Below are 23,224 nucleotides of genomic sequence, written 5' to 3' on the forward strand. Positions count from 1 at the left end.
TCCGATACTTTTGGAGGGACCTGCATTGTAGTAAAGCTGTCCAACTGCAAACTTCTCATCATTCCTCCTGTGGAAATCTGTGGAGGTTAAGTTTCAGTCTCTCAGGTATCTTTAAGTCCTAATCAATAGCAGCTGTGAGGTTAAGGGGATGAAAAAGATACGGTGACTCACCCTCTGTGGGAGGCATGCCCCTGTGGCCCATCATACCGTGTGGTGGAGGGACCTGAGGAGGCCTCATGTATTGATCCAAGCAGTGGCTGCTGTTTCCCTGAACCGGACCTGATCCAGATCCATGAGCCATGCTGGGAGTCATGGGATTGTACATAGTGTGGCAGTCCTGGGGACCGCCGTCGAGGTGCGGAACTCTGAGGGGCGACACATCGCTGTAGGGAGACTGGTCCGATGGTACAATGCTGCCAATAACAGAGAGGCCAGAATTATGAGCGTTAAGTATGAGGAACGAAATTTACAAAAGCTTCATGGTGAAATTTCTTTCTTAATCATACAGACAAGATTTGATACAAACTGAGACAATAATTGAATAATAAAAATACATAGAATAAAAACAGACTGATTTAAAATAAAAAAAAATTATGTATATTTCTAAAGAAAATTGTATAGTAAGACTGAACATGCACYAATAAGACTTTAGTGGCGAATTCCAACTTCCAGTTTTCTTTGAGAGCTGATCTGCTGAATCAAAATTCGTTTTTGTTCCCATTTKCTTACTTAAATCTACAAAACCAACAAAACCCATCTGGAAAACTACTTTAATTCAACATTTAAACGTGGGAAACCCACATCCGAGTCAATTAGAATATCATTGGAATGTTACTTTATTTTGTTATTTTAATTCAAAAAAGGAAACGCACATATTGTTTCATCAACACAGAGAGTTGTATTTTAATARCGCAGTTCATCAGAGAGAATGAATGCARCACAATGGTTACATAAACAAATTGCTTTTATTCAGAAGTATTATATTATGGCCACATTTTGTCCTACATCACCACAAAGGAGGAAAAGCCACAAAATGTTCACACAAGCTGACTGTTCACAGATTGCTGTAAACAAGTACCACAGCTCTGAGAGAAGTCTAAAGCAAAGCATCGCCTCTGAAATAATTGGACTCCCGATAACCAAGTCCTCTAACAGCCTTTTAAATTACTCTGTCCTAATATTTGATGCAATGCTTTGCACCCACCACTAGATGTTGCATCTCTCTAATCTTGGTCTACACCATGGAAATTTACTAATCTGGGTTTTCCCCCACAGAAGAAGAAAGAGTAAGCSTTGGAACTTTCCAGCGGCTCCCATAAATTTCAATGGATGCTCTGACGCTCAAAATCGGCCTCTGCCTATTTTCTTCCATCTCTCAGACTCTTTCACTCCTCAGGATCGTCCTCTGCTCCTCCGCCGTCCTTTCACTTCTTTCATTCTTTCTCAACAACGTGTATTCCACACAGGAGCTTAATCTGTCCTCTCTAATCCACTGTGCTCCCCCCCCATTCTCGTTTCTTCCTTCTTTTCTCTTCCACCATTCATCCCTTCAGTTGTACTTTTCAGTTTCTCCCTCTTCCCCCCTCAATCCTTTCTGTCTTGTTCTATCTTCCCCTAACCCTAAACCTYCCTTCCTCCCTCTCTCTATCTATCTCTCTCTCTTTTCTGCCCAGCCACCTTTCTCTCCAACTCTCCCTGCTTCTCCCTCTCTCTGGGTAACCTGAGTGGGGCGCGAGGCAGTCATGCAGAGCGCAGCGGGGCCTGGTCAGCCTGTAATTAGCAGCTGTCAGAGAGAGGCCGAGTCCACCCGCAACCTGGGTGGCATGAGCGAGGGAGGGAGCGAGGGTGGATAGCAGAGGAGCGTAGAGCAGGGAGTGAGTGGCAGAGCTAGCGCTGTGTTCACAACAACTGAACATAGACCTGGGCTTCTGCATCCWWAGAATATTTAATTGAGACAGGAAAAGTTTCTTTTTTGACCTCCAGAAGAAATGCTTTGAGGAATACTGAAAATAAATGTTTCTCATCTGCACCAGGATCAATRAAAATACTCAGAGCTCTGCAGCTCACATTATTAGAATAGAGAACACAGATAAGCTATTTAAAAAAAATKAATATGCCTACCTGTAACATCACCTAAATATTTTAAAAGTAGGTTTACAAACTGTCTTAATTACAGCATTATTTTGAGATTTTGACTCATGTTAAATGAAGGCCTAGATGACTTTTCTTATTTTTCAAAAAAAAAAATAAAAAATCTGAACACTTTTTCAACTTGAAGAGTAAGAAAAAAGAGAGTATTTTTTTTTTTCTCATAATTTTTTTTATATTTTTGAGAGTGTGTGTCTTGTCCTGGCAGCTTAGACAAGCAGGAAAATGAGACAGTCTACCTGTTACACTACTGACTACTCTAAATTATCGGCACAAAGCTCCAGATTTGGTTTAAGCGCTCATTCATCCTGCAGTTTACTGGGGTAAAGTGGATTTACCCCAGTATGAAGGACCGACCAACGCTCAGCTGAATATGGGAAGGTCTGAAAATGATGAAAAGGTGACACAAGGATGCMTTCAGACTGTTCACAGATGGTTGTGAGTGAAAATCTCAGTAGATCAGCAGTTTCCAAAATACTGACACCAAACAAACATATCAATTTTGGTAGAAATCCCCTTTCTGCCTAATTCCGATGCRTGGTTAAAAACCATTTAGTAGCCTGTAAGGAAACGAAGCAACTAAAGATTGCATTAGGTTACTGATAACTGATTGGTTGATGTGGTATTTGTGCTAAGAAAYAGTTGAACAAGTGTTTCTAATAAAGTGGCTGGTGGGAATATATGAGTAAATTATTTTAAATAAAAAATAAAAGGAAAAAATTGCTACGCCACTCAAAACTTGGAATGTCTAAATATTTTTCTTTATATCATATAACCTTACAGATGTGGCCATACATCTGTAATGAAGACATCTTTCWAGTATGCACTTCTAACTGAGCCATGTTGAGGTATGATAGAGTATAAACCCATGAACACATGAGAATTTGTATAAATGATCATAAAAACAAAAAAGAAATTGACGTGCAAAGCTTCTGTGAGCAGTTCTGCTGGTCTTACCCTCTGGAGGGCTGGCTGGGTGAGGTCTCATAGTAATACAGCCCCTGATGTGGCTGCATGTCCACTGGCATTGGAGCTCAGAGACCGACTGCTCCCCTTACAGCCTGGACCTGCAACGCAGAGACAAGGACAAGGTTAGACAGAGGAGAAGAAACATAAACAAACCCAACCCAAGCAAACAAAACTAAACTCCACCAGAAAGAAAAGGCCAAATACACACAATTGTGGTTGGAGRAAAAAAAATACATACGTAGGATGTTAATAACAGACTAAACCAAACCAAGAAAAACAGTTTAAGGAGAAAATAAACTCWGCAGAGCTTGAGTCATGCTTATTTTAAACAGTTGGTTTAAAATACTAAGCCCATCACTCATGTGTAAGTCACGGAAAGAAATTTAGACGGAAAAGGTTTCGAAGCTTTATAAATCATAAACAAAAGCATGCAGAACTTGAGCAATAAGTTCAACTTTAGCAGTTTTTAGGAAAMTGAGTGCAGCACAATTAAGAAGTTTGTTTTCTCCGCATTTGATGCATCCTTGTTATGAYCAAGAGGTSAAAAATCCCAACTTAGGAGTTGATAATACACAATTTGTAAGTGAATATTTGGTCAAATTAATAAAATTATTGACCATAATTAATTTGTGCTGAATAAATAAGCTGACAAAACCTGTAGGTGAATTAATTGATATGCAAAAGCTATTGCTATCAAGAAATTGACTGGTAGTTTGAATCAGCTCATTTTCATGTAAAAATCTTAGCTTTTTCAAATCAGTTTGCTCTTACTAGCATAGACACTGTCACTAACTGAGGAACAGTTAACACTAACTTCTTTCTTTTTCAGTGTGATGTTAAAGAAAAGAGTCAGAAATAAACAAAGATTTTTAATACAGATTCAGATTGCAAAAGAGCGAGAGAGACTTTAAACAAATCATAAGCAGAAAATATTAGCAACGTCTTAGAAATCTTGCATGTCAAAAAAAGGTTTGCATTCACTCACACAAATACTGATTTCTTTATGTTTTTTTTTTTTGCCTAAACGCTAATATTAAAAGCTAAGACTAGCTTAAAATAAAAGAAAAATGCTGTTTTACAATAGCTATGTGGCAACTCTCACATACAGCATGCCATTTCGAATAGAAATAAGATGTTTTCTGCAACATCTACACAATATCGTACAAATAAGGATTCTTAATAAAATCAAGAAAATTACAAACAACCTGGTGCATCTTTTTTATGAGACTGTTACACAACAAAAGAATGTTTTCAGTCAGAAACTTATTCAGAATAGCTGTAGCACAGACTGCTACAGGAGAGTTTTCCTGCTGACAGACATTAGCATCTACAACAATTCAAATCAAAGGAAAATGAATGTGAATTGTATTCAAAAGTAGCTTTGAATTTATTTGAACATTACTGCAAACAAGATGATTAAAATATTATATAGTTTAAATAAATGTACTGTATTTTTCCACCCTTATGTTACCAGTTTGCTCAGAGACAGAAAGATTATTTGAAAGCCAGTGACAACAAACATTGAACTATATCTATCTTTTCTAAATACAGTTCAAAGCTTTAAATGCAGACACAAACCCTCCATGCAGGACAGAAGAAGTACAAGATCTGGGTTTAGCATTTAATACCTTAAAAGGACAAAAAAAATTAATATGCTTGCAATAGAAACCGAGGAAGAGGAGACCAGAACAACACAGGCTTTTGTGTGAGCCTAATATTGAGAGGGCATCTTTCAGCAGGATTGTATGTGTAAGGTAATTCCAGCCATGAGACCTCTGGAACAAAGACCTGCTCATTACATCCAACCACATCAGTGTAGCCACTAATAGCAGCAGTGTGTGTGTTTAAAAAAGTAATTAGAACCAAATAAGATCAAAATAGGAGAGAGCCAAAAAAAAAAAAAAAAAAAGGAAAAATTTTAATCATTATGTGTACCACATCAGAAGTCTCACCTTTTATCCTAAAATCTTATTGTGGATGTGAAAACAAAATATTACTGCTTCAGTTTTTGTGACATGGGTCCCAACCTAAAATGGGACAGCTCCTGTCTAATGCAGATCAAAGCTGTATAGTTAGAGTCTTTATGTGGCAGCACAAGTGTTAAAAGGSCAGCAGGGACCTATTTACGCCCAACAAGTCACCAAGGGGGAGATTTGGTGCAAAAGTTAGCAAGTGTCTAAATCACATGTGCTGTCTGAAACTGACTGAGCCTTTGGATGTGTGCATGATAATTATCCTGTAGAGCTAAATAGAGATCTTGCTGAGCACCTCAGCTGTCCAGAACTAATAAATACCATGATGGGGAGACCCCCAGCCCCAAACGTGCACACACTCACACACACATCAACAGTCACAGCTGTTCGTCTCTACAGGGGGCCAAATAATGATCCAGTGGCCACCAAGCCTTTCAGGGGATGTGCAAGAAAGAGTGTGTGTGTGTGGCAGAGACGTGAATCGGTTTATTCTGTGTAAACCCAGTAGCAAATGTGTGTGAGGAGGGAGAGCATTAGCAAATGCATATAAGTGTGTGTGTGTGTGTGTGTGTGTGTGAGTGTGTGTGGTGGATAAACCACACACACACTCAGAAAAAGCTGCATAATGTATGAGCCAACCTGCAAAGAAGCAAGGTGGAATTTTTATATGCCTAACCCTGTTTCCCCTGAGGAGTGAAGTATAAAAAAAAGTGTGAACGTGTTACTGTTACTCAGCTTCATGCACACACTCAACAGATTGTTCTGTAATTAATTTAACATAACATATTCTTTTGAGCTGAAAATGTTTGCAAAATGAAAAAGCTCAAAGTCTGAGAAGCTCTCACATTTTTTGTTCTGCTAGTAAAAGACGAAGGAAAAAAGATCTGGCAGAAATATTAAAAGTATCTGCCACAACTTTAGAACCTTGCGAAAACCTTCAGATTTTTTTTATTGTAGTTTTTTTTTTCTTGTATCTGCATTCACTGAAAATTTAATTATAATGTTGTGTAAAAGTTTACTATGCAGTGTTTTRAAGTAATCTTGATTTATAGTTTGCAAGACTTTCTGTGGGAAGTTTTTAATTAGATTTTGGCTGCTTCTTCACTAGTTGTGCAAAATGCACAAATAGACAAACAGAGAACCAAGCAACATGTTTTGGGACTAAAAAATATTAATAAAGCTGATGCTGATAGCCGTTAGAAAATAGAAAAGTCATTTTCTTTGTGTAGAAAAATGTGTTAAAAAAGGAAGTCTTCATGTGGATCTATTTTTCACTTTCACAATTCAGCCATGTTTTTATGTTGTTAAGATGTAAAAAACAGCTGCTGTTCCACTAAACCTCATTATGAAACATCAATAATCATCTAATGTATGACAAGTTTTAAGTTAGTACCACTGGGTAATCACCTGGTTGGCAAAATAATCTAATTTCATATCTTAAAACCTTTTTTTTTGTTATTTTCCTAGATTCATTTAAAGAAACTGTGAACATGTTTTATGTCAAGCCATTGAGTTCAAATCTTATTTAAGCTTGAAAACAATATTTTTTTCTGAAAATGATCAAGTCAAAGAGTTAAAATGAATAAAAAGGTAATAAACTGCAGAAAGTATAAAGGTTGGCTGATCACCACCACAAAAKATGACAAGAAAGTCTGACTCCTTGGAAACTACAAGGAAAAGACGGATGACTCAAGAGTCTTGTATATTTTAGTATGCACCGATGAATGAATTTACGCACCATGCTGACACAGGTGTCATATGTGCTGCGCTACCATATTTTGTGAGAAACTCTGTGGGAGTTGGCTCTCTGTGGTGCTGCATTTGAGAGAGATTGGGAAGCAGCATATTTAAAAAAAAMCCCAAGGTCCATAAATCAGGCGGCTGACCAAACAAGTCCTCTCTGCTGTGGCATCACAGAAAGCTGGGCAGAAACCAAGAAGCTGCGGATGAGGACAGGATGTCCAGCCACYGTCTACACCCAGAAACCTCCTCATTCAAACCCTGCACTAACCCTGAAACATCMMAGACCAGAGCAGGACACTGGTCTACATTTCATACATTCTGTATAAAATAGGAACAGACTAAATCATTTCTAAACTTTTTAATGTATAATGTGACATTTATGCTAGCACTTCAGTTTAAAAAAAAAAAAAAAAGCCTTTAGAAAAAGCTAAAATTACCTTAGAAGTGCACACATATATTTCAAGTATTTATTGAAATATATCGTCTTAATTTCAGCATCTATTCTTCTGTGGTAGGAGTTTATCAGATTCCCACATCTAAGAACATCTTTATCGCTCTCATCCTTTAAAATATTTCATAGTGGAATAAATTGAAGATGGTTGCTTATAGGCAAACCCTGATTTTGGTGTTGCCWAATAAATATCCGCTGCAGCTTACATTGGCCATTAATCAACGAATGCCAAAAACCAAACGCCCACAAACACAGATTTTCATTTTTCCAAATATTCACACAAACCAACAGAAGATTTTGTTCCAGGCCTTTTATTAGAATGCAGGCAATATACCATTGCTCTTACAGAAAAAAAAAGTTTGACTTTAAGACCAGTAAAATAAGCTTTTCTACTGCTAACTGTAAATAGAAGTTTCACTGTTCCAACCTCACTTCTTAGACATGTCAGTGATGCAACACTGCATGAATTTTCCCCAAACCACCCAGCCCAAAAATGACAAATGGCTGAAAACTAAACTTACTGTGCTCCTTGAGGGGAAGTGTTATATATATATATATATATATATATATATAAGTATGGATGCATGTGCATCCACAACCACTGACCTCAAGTTACAAGTTGGCATAAAAAGCATAATTATCATTATGTCTGTATCTCTCACTGGCACAAGCTCCATGTAAATCTGTGCCAATCAGAGGATGAAAGGGGAAGATTTTTTGTTAGCTAGTGGATCTCATCACTCAGATACAATTTATTTACACCTATTAATTTGTGCATTTCTTACCAGTGCAACCACGGCCTTAAATGTATATAATGTGGATAGAAATACACAAAGTAGTGCAATTGTGAAATGAAAAAATATTGCATTTCTGTTCAGCCTGCCTGAATCTCCAGCTTTACTCAACAGAAAATATTTGTTTTTCCAATTCCTTGCAAAATAACTGATCTGTAAGATTTTGTCTCTGAACATTGATTTTTAGGACTTGCCACATTATTCTCAATTAGATTTCGTTCTTCACTTTGACTGGACCATTCTAACAAATTAGTATTCTCTAACCTAAAATATGGCATTGTAGACCTCACTGAATGTGCAGCGTTGTTTTCCTGCTGGAAGTCTGAGGTGTTTTGCAGACTCCAACAGCTTTCCCTTCATTTTGCTCTGTATTGTCCTCCATCTAACTATGAATAAATTCATGATGCTGCCACCACCACCATGTTTCAATGTCAGGATGGTGTGTTTAGCGTATCATTAATTTTTGCCCTAGACAGTGTTTTTTCTTCAAGCCTAAACAATTAAATTTAGGTTTAACTGAAGGATCACGTGCCACAAAAGGGAGGCCTCGTGGTTTTCGTCAGCTGTATTTATGCTGGTATTAATGATAAACAGTTAAAGTCTATTTACCAATTCGATAACTTCTGGAGAGAAAGGCGAAAACACTGAAGTCTAAAATGAAGAGGTTCAATGGATTTGTAAGAAATTATCATAACCCAAAGTGTTAGTGAGATTAAATCACATTTACTGCAAATTTTTATTATCGTATTATTTCTGGAGCAGAAACAATTGTTTTAGTGAAGAAAAGAGACAAAAAGAATAATATGTAGAAATACTGTTTCTCCTCTATGTGATCTCTACATCCTCTGTTATTCTACAGCAGCTGGAAGCAAATCGGCATCCTTTGGTTTACTAACTTCAAAAATAAAGAGCAGTACCTGTGTAATTTAACTGATTGTTAGACTTTACCGCAAATGGTCTACAGTGCCTCAGCAGGTTGAGTTCTCAGGTGGTGGTTTGTGTTTGTGTAACACAAAGAGAAACATTGTTTGGGCTTGCCCTGCTGGACCATTTGTGACATTCTCATAAAGTGCGGGTCCTCCTACCTCTGGGGAAGTCTCCAGAGAGGACAGACATTTTCACAGGTCACTGGTCGTGTCAGACAAAAGGTCTGATGCTCCTCTTCTCTTGGGTGTAACTCGAAACTGGGGCTCCCACTCTCCGTGATGTAAAAAAGCACCATATAGTGAAAATGCTCTTTACGCTTTACCTCATATTGTTTCAAATCTCAGAACTAAATGTGTGTGTCCTGTGAATGATGTATTACTTTGTCAGCCTTTACATATACCAGACAGATGAAATAAATCTGGAATAACATCTTTGGAGCTGCCTGCACGCTTTGTAAACACCCAAAGTATTTTGCTCCTTCTATCCCCTCCCACCCTTTTCGTCCTCTCGTTCTGCCTTTTCCACTGCTCTGTATCTCTGAACTATCTCCTTCTCCCTCGTCTCCCCCCGCTGCCTCCACCCTCTCCCTCATTCCCTCTCTGCTCATTCCTGCGCGCTCGCCCCTCCCCCTCCTGGCGGAGCAGCAGCAGTCGAGGTGGGTGTTCTCTGGCTGTTATGACTTGAGAGACGATAATGGCAGCTATAATGTAGCCAGCCGTTCCTGATGTGGCCGGGTTTGTGGGGGATTCTGTTGTGTTAGCGCTGGAGACGGAGCATTGGAGGGAGGAAAAAGGGGGTGAGAAGGTGGGGCTTGGGCCCTCGGCCAACAGCGTTTCAGATTCCACCTCGTTTTTTTTGCCCCCCTCCTGTTTCTTCCCCTCCTCTCACACTAAACTTTTTTGGCCCTGTTGTTTTCCTTCAGTGGTAAACTTTGTTTTTAAGTTCTGCCTTTGTTTTTGTAACCCCCACTCGCCTCTTTTTCTTGTCTTTCTCCCCTGCTCACCCTTCCCTGTGTTTTTTACCCCCTTTTTTACCCAAACTGAGTGAATTCCTCACAGCTGCTGTAATGTGATGGGGGGCAATGGTGTGACCACTGAAAGGCCACAGAGATGGAGACATCACTGTACTGTACAATAAGCTGTACTCACTGACTTGCTGCAAGGAAGATTAATGTCGTATCCAATTATGAACAGCAGTTATGAAGTTTAATACCAAGTGTAAGGCAGATATTTTGGAGAAAAAAAAGCTGGCCGTTCAGTACACATCACACTTCTAGTAAAAATCCGTAAAAGGCTGAAAATATAATTTTTCCGTTATTGCAGCAGCAAAATCTTACCCTGACAATTTTTAAAAATGGAAAACAATTCACTTTTTTTTTTTAAATGTGATGTGTACTCTATCAATTTTCCCAGGCCCTTTAAGTAAAAACCGGACCCACAATACCACAGATTCTCCAACACACTTAACAATGGGCAGGAGATGCTTTTCTACACATCAGATCAGATCCATTTGGAGAGTTTGTTGCTAAAACTTATATGACTAAAACCCATGATTCCAGTTAAAGTCTCAGTACAGCTTAGCAAACCCCAGATGTTTGCATTTGTGACAGTAGGAAAGAAAAGAACATTTTCCTGGTATTTCTCTCAAGCACAATGGCATGTAGATAAAGTCTATTCATTGTTGTGTAGACTTGGCGAACCCACAGTTTGTTTCTCCGTTTTTAATTGTGATTTCGTTATTTCTCTTCTTTTTGTGTTTTCCTTTAAAGTACAGTAGTAACAGTTCTCCAACATGGAGTGGGATATGATCCAGAGATGGGAAGATCAAACTCTAACTTCACCACCACTTTGTTTTTTCCTGTTGATGCTGGCCAAAATACAAACCAATCAAAAGTCCAGTTCAATACATTTCAGCTCGTTAGTTTCTGATTGTTTTAAGAAAATAGACATGGACAAATATTACCCAATACAACTGTCAAAAACGGTTTTACATAATAAGTACTGAAAATTATAAATTTAGTAGTCACTGGGCGAGAAGCAGAGTACACCATGGACAGGTCGCCAATTCATCACAGCATCACACAGGACAAACAATCATGCATTCATAATGCTTAAATATGCAGCATGCAGTCTTAAACTCTTTATCCAACCAGAAAGTTATCATTTATCAAAACTGCTGTAAGATTCAGTCTTCAAAAACCTCTACTGCTAAAACTACTTTTTGTCAACACCATAATCCCCGTTTCAATCACCACAGCATCCGACGCCTAATTTCTCTGCAGACAAAGTCTGGGCAGAGAAAGCAGCGGAGGTGACCGTCTCACAGCTGGGGCTCTCACCGTCTTTAAACAGCAGAATGAAACGTTGATCCCTTATTGTTACACAGTCAGAGAGACTGATGACAGACATTCAGGAGGGATTCAACAAAAGCACCTCACCATGACACACAGCCAGAAACAAGAGATCAAACTTGTACATTGAGTGAAGATGCTTCGTCAAATTGCCAATAATAATAGTATGGAGATAGAAATAATAAACTTTTTCCAAATGAAAATCTGAAACAGTTGCAGAAGCACCTCTTTCTGCCTTTATAGTTGAAAGTCTTTTGGGTTATGTCTCTAACATCTTTGCACATGGACAGTCCAGCTTTATAAAGCTTATTGTACTCCTTTGTACACAACCTTATTTGTGGAGAGGCTACGGAAAAAGTAGCACACAGAAACTCACTGTAGCTTACAATACGTGTGATGCTTAAGGAGCCAAGATGGAGCAGTCCAAGACAAATGTTCATTAGTGGTGTAGAGACTTTTCATGCAATATACGGAATCCGGTTCAATGTAAATAGTATATTTGTCAATGTAAATAGTATATTTGTCCCTCTGTCAGAGCTTGCATTAAGCTCAGCTAGCATGATGCAAGTAATTTTTGGCATTTTAGCCTTTATAGTAATTTTAAAAATTATGGATTTCATACTTTTCTCCTTTTTATTTTTGCTATTGACCCATGCATAATAAACTAACACAAATGCAAACCACCCATTTGAGATTTTTATGTGTAAAAAATCTTGATGAAATATGTTATTTTTTCTTTCACAATTATGCATTACTTTGTGTTCTATCACATAAAAACATAATAAAATAATAAAATGTTATCAATTCTTTCACAACGCATTCTGTCTTATAGGGATGTTAAACTACAGCCTTTGAATAATATGTGTAAGGTTAATCCATCATCCCAGTAAATTATGGCCTGAACACTGTAACTAAACCATCATTTTGGTGCAAATGTACAATTAACTGCCTTAGCTGCTGAGTCTTGATTACTGTTTTGTCACTGTTGGTTTGATTAGTCAGTGAACTGATTGTGTTTGTTGTAGGATTAGGTTCAGTTCACCTTTCATTGTTTCCATTTGCCTCTACAAGCACTGATTTGTACCGTCAGCCGCTGAGTAGCTCCACCTCCTCTGAGGCCGTTCAGATGTTCTCAAACAGCTTTATCAAGTCAACAGATGTGCAGCTACCAACACATGTGAGCCTGTTTCCTTCATCCTACATCTCTCTCCCATAACTCACTGCTCCTTCGCTCTTTCATAATCCCAACTTTTCCTCTGTCCTCCTTCCAGGGCGCCCACCCACCATCCTCCACATACCGGTGGTTTTCCTGGTCTCCGCCCTCCTCTCTCTCTTTACCTCCATCTTACACACACTCACACCCACGCAACCATGTACACGTTTCTTTTCTCTCGGTCTACGAAGCTTAAAATGCTCTCGTCTTACTTTCATTGCATCTGCTTAACTCCTGCCTGTCCACATGTCAACTAGGTAAAGGCCAAACTACGAGGATCGCTTTGAACTCCTTTTAAGAAGAGAAACAGAGGAAATAAGGAGAGGAACAGAAGGGAGGGAAGGATGGATGGATAAAGCAGATGAGGAAAGGTTGATTCACACAGCTGGCTCCCAGCTGTGGGCCAAGGCAGCTGAAAAAAAAAACAAAAAAAAATGTTGCCATCTATAAAGAAATTAAAGCCCATCAGTTTTAAGAAAGGAAAAATATAGTTTCGCATTGTACATGTAACATTGTCATGCAAATACTGGCTTTCATCAATCTTTTCCAGCCCCAAAAAGTAAAACTCTCCACGCAGAAAATCATTTAAGACTGCACCTAAACTCTGAAACTGGAATCCACAGTAGTGAATAAAAACCAGATAATAATCTGCCTGGTTTAAAGAAAAACCACAGTGATTATAAGAAAAATAATAATCCCAACAGTCTTGGGTGGGCAGGCATATTTATAACAAGTCTGCTGGTACTTACAGTATATTCATTTGCCATATAACACAGCTGGAAATGAGGACAGAGAGCAGAGGTGGAGAAATGAGAGAACAACAAAAAAAAGAGACAGAGGGTCTCCAAGAGATGGAGGTGGAGAGTGGTGGATGTGTGTGGCTAAAAAGCTGAAAGAGACAGAAAGACAGAGACATGACATGGGCACGCATTTGTGTATTTATGTGTGCCAGTGTGTTTGTATTCGGTGTGTGGGAGAAACCGCAGCTCAGTCCCTCTAGAAGACATCGAGGTCTGCAGGCCACTAGACGAACACAGTGACCACAGCGCTGAGAGGCACTCAAGGAGAGGAAACAAGAAGACATACGACGCAGGAAAGACAGTTTAAAAACCAAACAGACAGGACTAATCATGAGAGAGCTCCTTGGAGCATGGCCAAGCCTCATTTTTCTGCACTCGGCTCTGAAAGGTCTTTCCTGTGCAGGTGACTGCAGACGACAACAAACTGAATGTACTGGTGGAGAAATACTGATTCATAGGCAAACTTAACCTTAAAAGGTCTCTAAAAGTTGTCTAAGTGGTACATCTGAGTGTAGAGGCAGAAATTCCAGCAAATTTGGGATCATATTGTACAAACCTTCTTATTCCCCATGTAGCTAGCCACTAAAAGCTCGTGAATTGCCTTCTTTGTACTTTATGAGAGTAGTAGGCTATATTTTAACTAATCACAGTTTTCAAATATTTAAATGCAAGCTAACAGTATTTTTTTTTCTTCACAGTTATCTTTATTTAAAATGGAACAACTGTTAATTAGTTTGACATTGGAGTAAAGCACTAACTTTAAGGGCAGTATTAACAATGTCTATGAAAATGGCAAAATGCATCAGCTACTTTARAAGGTTTCTCTGCAGTGCGGAATATTTCTATCACTGCCAAAAGCAACTTTTGTATCATTGCAAAAGTGACAGAACAACTACAAACACGTAATTTCTTTCTCCTCATAAAGAACATACAATGAGAAAAATGACATTTATTTTGTTAAAGTAACTTTTTGTATCTAAGTGATCAACCATCATTGGGAGGGAAGCAGCAGAAGGAGTCACCTGTGGAATAGTGGTGCTACTCCACAAAGTAATATCTCTCCAACGGCAATAAAGACTAAAAACAAGAATAAAATCATACCGGAACAGTTTTATTAACATATTAAGCAGCTGGTTTTCACCAACTGCTGAAAACCAAATTACTTAATAGATTTTTATGTTCAATCTGATAGAATGACATAGATTGTTGTATTTGCATAAACATCTTATGTCGAGCAGTGGTTGTTTATTCTGTCACTGYGTTGCCTTGCAAGGGTCAGCCGACATGTCCATGCTGTATCTTGTAAATCACTCAGTGTTGCTGATGCCCATGCTGAAAATCTGAGAATAAGTGARTATAGAAAACGGATGGGTAGATTTTTCATGTATCAAATGGCTAAAAAGAAACTGCTTTGCATTCGAACAGGAATAAAAAATGCTGCATTTGAGGTAATTAGCATTTTCCTAACAGCTAAAGGACAAGTGAAGACTTGCCTTTATACATTCACAGTTCAGTGAGTAAATATTCCTACCTGTGTATGTATGCAGTCTTAATGGAGGATGTAGAATAATCTCTTYATTTATCATCAACATACAGGCTCAGAGGAAAACCTTTGTTTGATAACTACGGGTTTTCAAAACAGAAATCTTTTTGACTTGGTGTGTATTATGTGCGCATGTTAGAAGCTTTTTAAAGTGAAGAAGAAATCTCTTTGTGTTTGTTCACAGTTACAGTGTGAGATAAATATTACTAGAATTAATGACTGGTGAAGCATTTATTTATGCACAAGAGAGARAGGAYGAGCTCCTCTTTCATTCTGCTTGACATTTACTAAAATAAACTCATCGATTCACTCAGTGGCAAAGACAAAGACAGACTACAAGCCGAAGTGTGCATTGCCTGTGTGGTCCTCCTCCTAGCTGCTGACTTCATAACTAATATACTACATGACTTTAGTTTAATATCCAGATGTTGGTAGGCAGAAAAGGCATCTGCGCCTTCACTGACTTTTAATTGTCTGGGATACCTGAGGTGATGTTTGGGTTTTACTAAGTGACTCAGACACACAGCCCCCAGACACACATGTGTAAACACACTCTTTCTCAGAAACGGTGAAGGGATTGGCCCAATGCTGGCAGACTGGCAATTTTATTCACAGTCTGAAGGAGATGAGTCCCAGCTGACCATGAGAGCTTACAAACTAAACAAACAGAAAGCAAAAATACATGCATACACCATCAAGTTGCATCTTTTAGGTCCCAGGACTTCAAGACGCCTTACTGCTGCTAGAAACAAACGTGTGCAAAGCAAATTGTTATTTGACATTCCGYTAGGCTGACACAATATTAGGAAATCGTGCTATTGCTATATTTTTGTTYGCTATTRCAAAGAATGTTTCAGTTAAAATCCCCATTTTCTCCGCTCCTCCCTTATTCTTTCATTTGGTATCATCATCCATGTCAGGTGAGGGCATCAGACTCCATCCAGCAAGCTGAATTTATCATGGCAGCAAAGTGGGAATTTACTGCCTTCCTAAGAACCCTTTGTTATATCATTATTGCACACATTTGGTATAGCGAAGATGATCTACTTTGATGTATTGTTCAGCCTAAGATTACATTGTTAACTACAAAGCTCCACACTGGGAAAAGATAGGAGATAGAAAACTGGGTAACAAGACTGAGTGAGAAACACAGAGAAGAAACAAAGGAACAAAGGAATGATTAATAACAATTAACCATTACATATTAATCTGTTTTTATTCACAACAGCACAACCACACAGGGGGCTGTCAGTCTGAGTTGACTCGTTAACCAAATCTAAACTTGTGAAAAGATCAAACAAGCCACAAGGTGGCAATCTGGGCTAACACAGTTTGTTAAGTGAGGCATGTCCCAACATTTAAATGTTTCTGTCTTCACCAAACTAAAGGGATCTTCTCAACACTTAAATTCTAACACATACACAATGTTTTGACTAGATATTAACTCGTTTTTGCACTCCAGAGCTCAACATTACATTAGTTTGTGATTGCACTCCCAAAACAGGCRTCACCACTCTGCTCTGAACCCCCACTTCACACTAACTCCCCAAATTGGTCCTGTGACTAACACTAGAGCCAGATTAACTGAAACCCCTCGTGTCTCAGTCGATGTCAAGAGGGGAAATCTTAACGTAGGTTAGAAAGTGTTGCATGAAAGGAACTTGTGAAAATACTGCACTGCTGCTGAAMTGGAAAAAAAGCACCTTCTTATAGAGCCCCATCTTACCAAGCATTGTGAACATTAGGGGAAAAATATGTCCAAATATGTTAGAAAACACATGCAAGCAAACCTTTCCACTCAAACCATCAGGTTCTCAAAACATAAGATTACTCAGGCAGTGTATCTCATTGTATGTCTGAAAGCTCCTAAAGCCATGAACACTAATGTTTACCTCAACGAGTTATGCTGAAACAAAGGACCTCTTTCTTTGGCCTGTTATTATGTGTGTGTGTGCGTGTGTGTGTGTGTGTGTTGTGGAAGTTGTGATGACACCAACATTATCACACCAGAATCAGTATTTAGACAAAAGCTCATTACAAATAAAGCAAAACAACAACCATGCCCTCATAGTCAAGCGTTTGAACTGAGGTTTGGGTTACATTTGGGTCTTGCACAATCAATGGAAGTGAATGCCCAAGCACAGAGACCAAACCTTATGTGGCTGAGTGAGAGTGTGCGTTTGTGTGTGAGTCTCAAGTTCCCACCAAAGCTGTAATTAAGTGGCATTAGCATAACTAAAAGACAACAAATCAGCTAATCAGGTGGTTGTTAATTGGAGGGATGAGGAGCTCAACTCCCCCACTCCTCCCTCCTCTAAGCATACATATGTATGTAGAAGTGTGGCTAAATCAGGTATAATTTCACCTCTACTCTGACAAAATGGGCCTCAAGAAAAGATGCTCTGTTTGTGCAATCAGTCCTTAAGTCAGGAAAAAAAAAAACTTTGTGCAAAATTGTAGTTTTAGTAGTCGGACACCCCATAAATGCAGAGTTTATTCTTCAATCTTTTACCAACACCTGAAAAATGATTTAATTGCCACCCCTAACCAATGCAATAAAAGTATCAGCTTTGACAGTTTTTCTCCTGCGACATATCTTGTCTGTATCCATTTAAAAAAGATCACATCTTATTTGAGTTGTAATCACTTTCCATTACAGCATATCTGTCAACAAGCAGTCAACGTTAAGCTGTGTTTAATATTTTCATTTACCCTGGAATGAAGTCTGACAGATCGTCTTTCACCATCTGTCAAATGTTGAATTTAACATCAGGAAAATGTTGGGAGAAGTGTTGCAATTTTTCTGCTGTTTGTTCTTGTAAACACTGATCCTATCTCGTGCATGAGCAAGGGGCGCCTTTTCACCACAGTTCTGCTCTGAATTCCAGTCTGCGTCTTCCTGCAGAGCTTAGCGCTGAGCATGTTGCACATGCATGCATGCTAACAAAATGTACACTACACTAAGAAAGCACAAGAATTATTATAGAGGTTTCATCCAAAATTTCATTAATTTTACAGACTGAGCAATAAAAAATTAAGTGAAAATGCTGAAATTTAAGTGGAAAAACCCAACAAAACTCCAATCCTATACAAATGCACTGCAGCAATAGATCTATTTCCGTTTACACAGATTTCAAACATAATCACCAGTACGGAAGTATTTTTTGAAGGAGTGATGGTGATCAGTGCTAAAGTTTCCCACAGCTGTTCTGGTTTTGCATCCTGCTTTGAAAACTTGCTAAGATACTTTTCAAACTAGCCAATACACAAGTAACAGTAAGTGTATACTTTTAAGTGTTTGCTTTTCTGTAGCATACAGAAAAGCATACACTAAGATTGTAGTGTTATGTTTTTCTGTATGCATACAGAAAAGCATAAGTGTATGCTACTTATGCTTTACATAAGCATAAGTAGCCTATGCTTATGCTACTTATGTAAAGCATATGCTACTTATGCTTTACATAAGTAGCATATACTTTACATGAAAGTAAAGTTCATCTTTACTTTTAATGTAAAGATGAACTTTACATTAAAAGTTCATCTTTTAATGTAAAGATGAACTTTAATGTAAAGTTCATCTTTACATTAAAGGGTGCTATGTTTTTGTTCCTGAAGTGACTAGTCTTAAACATTTTCAACACCAGAAGAAGACTGAAGAACCTGGTCAGTTATGATTCCATAGCTGGTTGCCAATTTGGAAATGCTTGCGTAGAGTGAAAATGACAAAAGAAATAATTGTAGGTAAATGAATGCAGGTGGGCATGGTCAGGCAAATGAGGAGGCGAACACCAGCTGGGAAGGGGAGCAAATGTAAAGGCTGGCTTAAGAAAACAAATTCATATAAAAATCATTAAAACTTACTAAAACCTGCGCATTTTACGTTTTGTGCAAAAGTGAACACACTTTCTGTTTCCTGTCGTGAAGAGGGAAAAAAAGCTTACATGATTCACGTTAGATGTTAAAAAATCTGGCAGCTGCAATGTTTCTGTGCAGCTTTGTGACTCAAAGTCTGTGTGTGGTTCTCTAAGCCTGCTTTGTCTCAAACAGGGAACGGAGAGAAATCAGAAGGGAGGACTGAAAGACAAACGAATAAAGAAAGAAAAAAAACTGAATAACTGAGACGACGAGCAATCACAAAGGGGAAAGTAGGGCAGATAGTGTTAGAGCAATTTGAAGGCAGGAAAAGGGTCTTGACTCGTCACTTCAGGATTTCATCAAATAATCTACTAAATGTACAAGTTTCTACTGGAAAACGTTTTTATAAATTAAAAACAATCAGCAAGTTTGTTTTATTCTTTGACAAAAGTGGCCTCCTTCTTGTTTGCCAATCGCTAGTAATTATTTTAGCCTACAAATATTTTTAAACATTAATATTTTGGTGACTCAATACTGAACTGACTCACTTATTTTGATCAAACTGTTACACAGCACAGCCTGATTCATTGTTCACCAGTACCTAAGGATAAACCGCTGCCTTTCTCCAACAGATAATGGACAACAAGTAATCTTGCAATGCACATAAATCTAAGTGTATGTTAAAGTTACCATAAACAGTGAAATGTTTAAATAAAGCTCTTGTCTCCCTATTGGAAAATATTCAGTATTGTTCTCATTTACAAGTTTCCTCTGAGGTTTAACAGGCAGAAATCTAAGATGATTTTTTTCATCTTTTAAAGCCTCTTTTAGTAAATTCTGACTTTTTTACACATAGATCAAATTTTAGTCTTTGTTGTTATTTATTAAAAACTGTGTAAAATATCTTCTGCTAGTTTGCCCATGCTGTTAGGGACAATCAACAGAATGATGGGTCCCAGAATTCAGAACCAAATCTAATATAAATCAATTAGTAGGATGCAGACAAACTCTTACTGAAGAGAAAACTGAATTCTGAACTGAAAAAAAAAGTGTTATAGTAAAGTAGGACTGAAACAACCGACTGGACTAGTTATAACAAATCAATTACTAAAATAATCTGCTAAATTAGTAATTGATTAATTGCAAACTGAAGTATACAGACTCAAAAAATGGCATTTTGCAGCAATTAAGTCAAAATTGTACATTTTGATGAAAAAAAAAATATTTGTCTGTAAATAAGTACAACTCCAAAAGTGGCAAAGTTTTAGCTTCAACCAGTTAAAATTCTGTAAAGAAGACTTTCCTATCTGATTATTAATAGGTGAACAAATTAGCTCCACACTGCAGTGACTGAGTTTCACATGTTGATGTTAGATGGATTTTTTAGCTGCTGATGCATCCGTTGTCACAGTGATCAAACGTACACTGAAGGAATGCTCTTAATCCATTATAGGCAAAAAAAAGTTCACTTTCTGATTTGAAAAATTTACTGAATTATTTATTTATTTGCACCGTTGAGTGTACTTCTAATACTATATATATAAAAAAAGGCCGAAGTGGTTCAATGAAAAATCTACCAAGTGTGCCAATTTTTTCATCCAATAAATCATCAGATTTTTTGTTACTAACATAATTGCTGGCTGCATCCCTTTTGTAAAGTATTAGGTTACGCATAAATCATTATTTCTGAGCAATTCTACAAACGGAGTGATGCAAGTTTTTCATTTTTGATGTTTTCCTTTTCAAAAGACTTGTTCTGCATTTAAATTAGGTGACAACACAACAGCCTTTTATGCAATCAGCCAAAAAAAAAGTACCACTGTTAGAGGAAAACTGCATGGACTGCAAAGATTTTAAGTTGCCCATGAAACTGTCATAAAACTGATAAAATTACTTCCGTCAGAGGACAAACCAAACTGAATGAAAACCCCACCTGTGTAAAAGACAAACACCATCCTCTTCACTACATCCTGATTCATTACAAGCTATAACGCTTGACAAAGAATGAGATTGTGCCCTTCATCTGCCTCTTCATTCCCTCACTACCTCTGGCTCTTCATGAAGAACAGAGTGGGAGGCTGAAAAGGTTAAAGTGTAGCTGCAGGTTGGAGATCCTGCGTCTGCCAGGGGCACCTGAAGAGGGGCAAACATTTACCAGCAAAGAAAACAGGGGGAGAGAAAAAAAAAGCTCAACAGCTTGCCCAAGAGCTGCAGGGTCTGCACTGAGTGCCGGTGTAGAGCCCTCGGTGAGTTTGTCATGTAATTGAGTCAATTGTTGACCCCCTGTTCAGCCTGCCTCGGCGAATCTTTGGAGGAAAAGCCTGCCGAATAATTAATGTTCTCTCCCGTGCTTTCGCTCTTGCTCTTCATATATCCATCTTCTCCTCCTCTTCACTTTGCCCCCTCGTCTTCCCCCACTTGTGTTCTGTTGTCCCGCAGTATAAATGTGCTGCGGGTAAAAGGCCGTCATTTAAGGAGAGAGGGGGTTGCTGTTCAGGGATCTGCTGAGGCTTACAATCTTCCTTTCAGACCAAATCTTTCTTACCCCCAGCCCTCTTTTCCCTCCTGCATTCTCTCCCTTTTTCATTCCTCCTTTTGTTTGCGCCGTGGGATGAATTTTAATCACTCTGCTCTCCACCTCCAATCTCAGTCCCGTCCTATTTTTTCCCCCCTTTCGTTCCTCAATCTGGACACTTATTTCTTTTCTAGCAATAATATTCAGCATTAGTGCAACATCTTCATCCGTGTTGCAACAGATTTATCCCCATTCAAGGTAAAAATTAGGAAGTGCCTCTTCAATAAATAAGCATTTACCTCTCAGGCCTTGTGTTTTTAAGAGGTGCCGTGGCAGATGAGAGCAAGAAAATGGGAAGAGAGGATGAAGATGAGAATGACAAAAAGAAGGGGGTTTATTTTGGGGTGGAGGGGCAGAGAAAGAAGGGGAAAGGAGGATTGCATTCTGTTTGTAAAGAGTGATCATTTTTAAATGCCTCCTTCATTCGAGGACACTTTGTTTGCACAGGAGCTCGGCTGCTGCGCTCCTATTGTGATGCTTATCCCAAGGGACAGCGCAGTGCAGGGACAGTGTTTCTGGCCACATTTCACACACTTTCTAAAAAGCTGCTGCTCTCAACTAGTCACATGTACATATCTTTAAGTTGCAAGGAAATGCTGCGGTAATGTGAAGAGATATGGAGCGTAAGGTTCAACACAGTCAGTGAGCCACTTTTAACTGACCTGGACCAGTTGATGGCATTTACGAGGCGACCAGAGGAGGTCAGATGGCTCCTCGGGTTTTACGGCGATGTTAGGTTGTCATCTCCAACTCTTGTAACATACAAGATTATCTGAAGACAGCAAGATCATTGAGAAATATCATTGATACTTTAAAAAACCTGAAGAAAATCTCTGATGTTGGAAATAACTTTTTTAATTGCTTTTATTACAATTCATTTTATGTTTAAGCGTAACGCAAGTAAAAAATTAAGTACTGAATCTAGGATACGTTTTACTACAATCATGGGTTGTAACTAGAAACGCACTAATTAGACGCATCTCTGCTGCTGCTCATTACCAAGTTTGTCTGGCTCTGATTTCCCTTCAACGGCCTACACATGTTTGCTACAAATCAGCAAACATTGACTATAAATGAAAAATGTCCGACATTTTTCGAAGTAGAGGTAGTAATTTTAAATCCAACCAAGAATGAAGGGATCACAAGATTTTCCCCCAATTACACATGAAAGCATCAGCCTCCAACCTTCATCTATTAATTACGGAACTCAAAACAAAAAAATCCATTACAGGAAATTGCTGTTTGTTAAACTGTTTATACATCAAATAAAGCTAAGACTTTCAGATTTGGTAAATTTAACAAACCGGTCTAAAACGTATGCTATGAACAAAACGATCACGTGTCAGAGTCAATCAAGGGTAAATTAAGATCATTGGTCAATTTATTTATTTACAGTGGAGTCTCAAAATTATTCAAAAAGCTGGTAGATTTAATTCTAAAGTAGTATTTTATTTTTCCTAGAATTCATTATTTCCTTTGAATGGACGCAATATAAATGTTATAAAGTGACCCACCCATATTCCCGACTTGAATCTCACAGTCAATCTGTGGAGGAAGCTGAAGATTAAGGTGATGTTCTGAAGGCCTTACAACCTGAACGACTTGGAGTCTCACATCAAATAAACTGAATAAATAAACATCATTGGAAACCTTCAAAAAGCTGGTCAGCAATTATTTAGGCAGGATGTCTGGAATCCTGCTATGCCAAGGATTATCCAATGATAATATAATTTTTTGAAATGTCATTTCTGCTTTTTAAGAAATATAGAAATAAAAACAAACTTACAAAAAACTTCTTTATGGATGAAAATGGTTTTAAAATTAAATCTGCAAGAAGTATGAATACTATTGGACTTAACTATTTTTATTTATTTATCATATAT

At 38.2% G+C, this 23,224-nt stretch overlaps 1 protein-coding gene across 5 annotated transcripts in view; it reads right to left on the reverse strand.

Moving 5' to 3' along the window:
• Positions 1 to 23,224, reverse strand: part of gli1 (GLI family zinc finger 1) — a 55,701-nt gene that overhangs the window by 10,587 nt on the left and 21,890 nt on the right. For 4 of the 5 annotated variants that reach the window (XM_017305039.1, XM_017305037.1, XM_017305038.1 and 1 more), the window contains exons 2-3: positions 3,106 to 3,215; positions 172 to 413 (exon numbers count right to left, since the gene is read on the reverse strand). In XM_017305039.1, the coding sequence (XP_017160528.1) occupies positions 172 to 413; positions 3,106 to 3,176 (313 nt within the window). In that variant the 5' untranslated portion in view covers positions 3,177 to 3,215. Of the gene's footprint in view, positions 1 to 171; positions 414 to 3,105; positions 3,216 to 22,003; positions 22,114 to 23,224 lie in introns of all 5 variants that reach the window. The other variant, XM_017305036.1, reaches the window with a different exon arrangement.

The sequence above is a fragment of the Poecilia reticulata genome, linkage group LG5, assembly GCF_000633615.1.
Source record: "Poecilia reticulata strain Guanapo linkage group LG5, Guppy_female_1.0+MT, whole genome shotgun sequence".
Lineage (NCBI taxonomy): Eukaryota > Metazoa > Chordata > Actinopteri > Cyprinodontiformes > Poeciliidae > Poecilia > Poecilia reticulata.